The following is a 1738-nucleotide window of genomic DNA, read 5'->3' on the forward strand; positions in this document are numbered from 1 at the left end:
ATACTCGAATCCATGAAGCATGTTTAATGAAAACAGTGTGCTTTATAACAATTAGGGAGGTTTCTGTCATGTTTGCCCTACAGAAGCCATATTAAAACAAAAAATATATTTTTTATATTTTTTCTCCCTCATCTGTTTCCATTTTTAATACATTTTTGAAAAAGCTCCAGAGTGTTGTGTCACACACACAATCCGTGCTTTACGCTGCTGTGGGAGCACGCAGAAGCTCCACTGGAAGCACGAGACACGCCCCCGCGCTAATCAAGCAGACCGCGTCCACTCTCCGCCGCAGCCGGTGGCAGTCCAAGCCTGACACACCTGATGTTAACGAAGGACGGCAGTATAAAGATGGCCGGCGCTGACTCATCGACGTCGGAAGGTAATCTACTACCCGTAAGCTGCACGTCTCTGACAAAACCTCCTGATCTTGCTCGTTGCCTGTTTTCCTTGTTGCCTTTTGTTTTCCTGATCCCTGTTTCTCCCGCTCTTCCCTTAGCGGTCGTGTCACCACTGCTGTTTCCCTCCTGGACCCGTTTGCCTTCCCAGATCCTTGACCTAGCTTTGGACTTTTAAACCCTCTCTCCTGCCTTTGACCCCCTGGCTTGTTCCCACTCGGATTTGGACGCTGTTCATCCAACACGCACCTCAACAAACCTCACGGTATTCATATATGGTAATTCCACACATAGCCATTCATGCAGACACATAGTAGCATACACACTCCACGCATACATCAAGTTTTAAATAAACCTATTGAACTTGACATCCCGTTACTGTGCCGTCTCCTTCCCCAGTTGATACATAACACAGATAGCCACTGGGGCGCCAATAAAGAGCCGCGTGCGGCTCTAGGGCCACAGGTTGCCGAACCCCGGTATATTTCTACACAAACACCATGTAAATAATGAGAATCATTATTTACATGGTGAATGGCCCCCCGAAGAAAAGAAGACAGACGGCGGTGCAGAGGAGGCGCCCCCTGCTGAGGAGAAAGATGCACAGCCTGTGGAGCGTGCAGCTGAAGAGGTAGAAGATGATTATGATGAAGAAGTTTACGTCGAACAAATGTACATTGAAGAAGTTTACGTTGATGAAGTTTACGGTAAAAAAGAATATGAAGAAGTTTATAATGAAGAAATTTACGTTGAAGAAGTATACATTGATGATAAAGTTTACGTTGAGGATGAAGTTTACTTTAATGGTGAAGTCTACGTTGATGATGAAGTTTATGTTGATGATGAAGATTATGACGATGATGAAGATTACGAAGATGATCAAATTTATGTTAAAGAAGAAGATGAAGAAGAAATTAAAGATGATGAAGAAGTTGATGATGATACATAAGAAGTTCAAGAAGAACAAGATGAAATTCAAGAACATGATGAAGAAGAAATACTCGAAGAAATTCCAGAAAACAATAAAGAAGAAGAAGAAATAGTGGAAGAAGAAGAAAATGAAGAAGAAATTTAAGAAACTGATGAAGATGAGGAAGAGGAAGAAGGGGAAAAAGTGGTGGTGCTGGAAGAAAAAGAAGAAGAAGAAGAATTGAAAGAAGAGGAGGAAGAAAAAGATGAAAAAGTCAAGGAGGAAGAAAAAGTCAAGGAGGACAAAGAAGTCAAGGAGGACGAAGGAGTCAAGGAGGACAAAGGAGTCAAGTAGGACAAAGAAAAAGAAAAAGACAAAGAAAAGGTCAAGAGGACAAAAAAGAAGAAGAAGACAAAGAAAAGGTCAAAGAAGA

The 1738-nt window shown here is 42.0% G+C and overlaps 1 protein-coding gene across 1 annotated transcript; it reads left to right on the forward strand.

Annotated features, from left to right (window-relative positions):
* Window positions 1–348: 348 nt before the first annotated feature.
* LOC133539248 (glutamic acid-rich protein-like) lies at window positions 349–1344 on the forward strand. The gene is made up of 2 exons (XM_061881420.1): window positions 349–379; window positions 944–1344. Exons 1-2 carry the CDS (start codon window positions 349–351, stop codon window positions 1342–1344), a joined length of 432 nt encoding a protein of 143 aa, XP_061737404.1.
* The last annotated feature ends 394 nt before the right edge of the window (window positions 1345–1738 follow it).

The sequence above is a fragment of the Nerophis ophidion genome, linkage group LG20 (genome assembly GCF_033978795.1).
Source record: "Nerophis ophidion isolate RoL-2023_Sa linkage group LG20, RoL_Noph_v1.0, whole genome shotgun sequence".
NCBI classification, from domain to species: Eukaryota; Metazoa; Chordata; class Actinopteri; order Syngnathiformes; family Syngnathidae; genus Nerophis; species Nerophis ophidion.

Coding starts and splice junctions, on each gene's coding strand:
- LOC133539248 (XM_061881420.1), top strand. CDS start 349: ATGGCCGGCGCTGACTCATCGACGTCGGAAG. Junction 380..943: donor TGACTCATCGACGTCGGAAG/GTAATCTACTAC, acceptor GGCCCCCCGAAG/AAAAGAAGACAGACGGCGGT.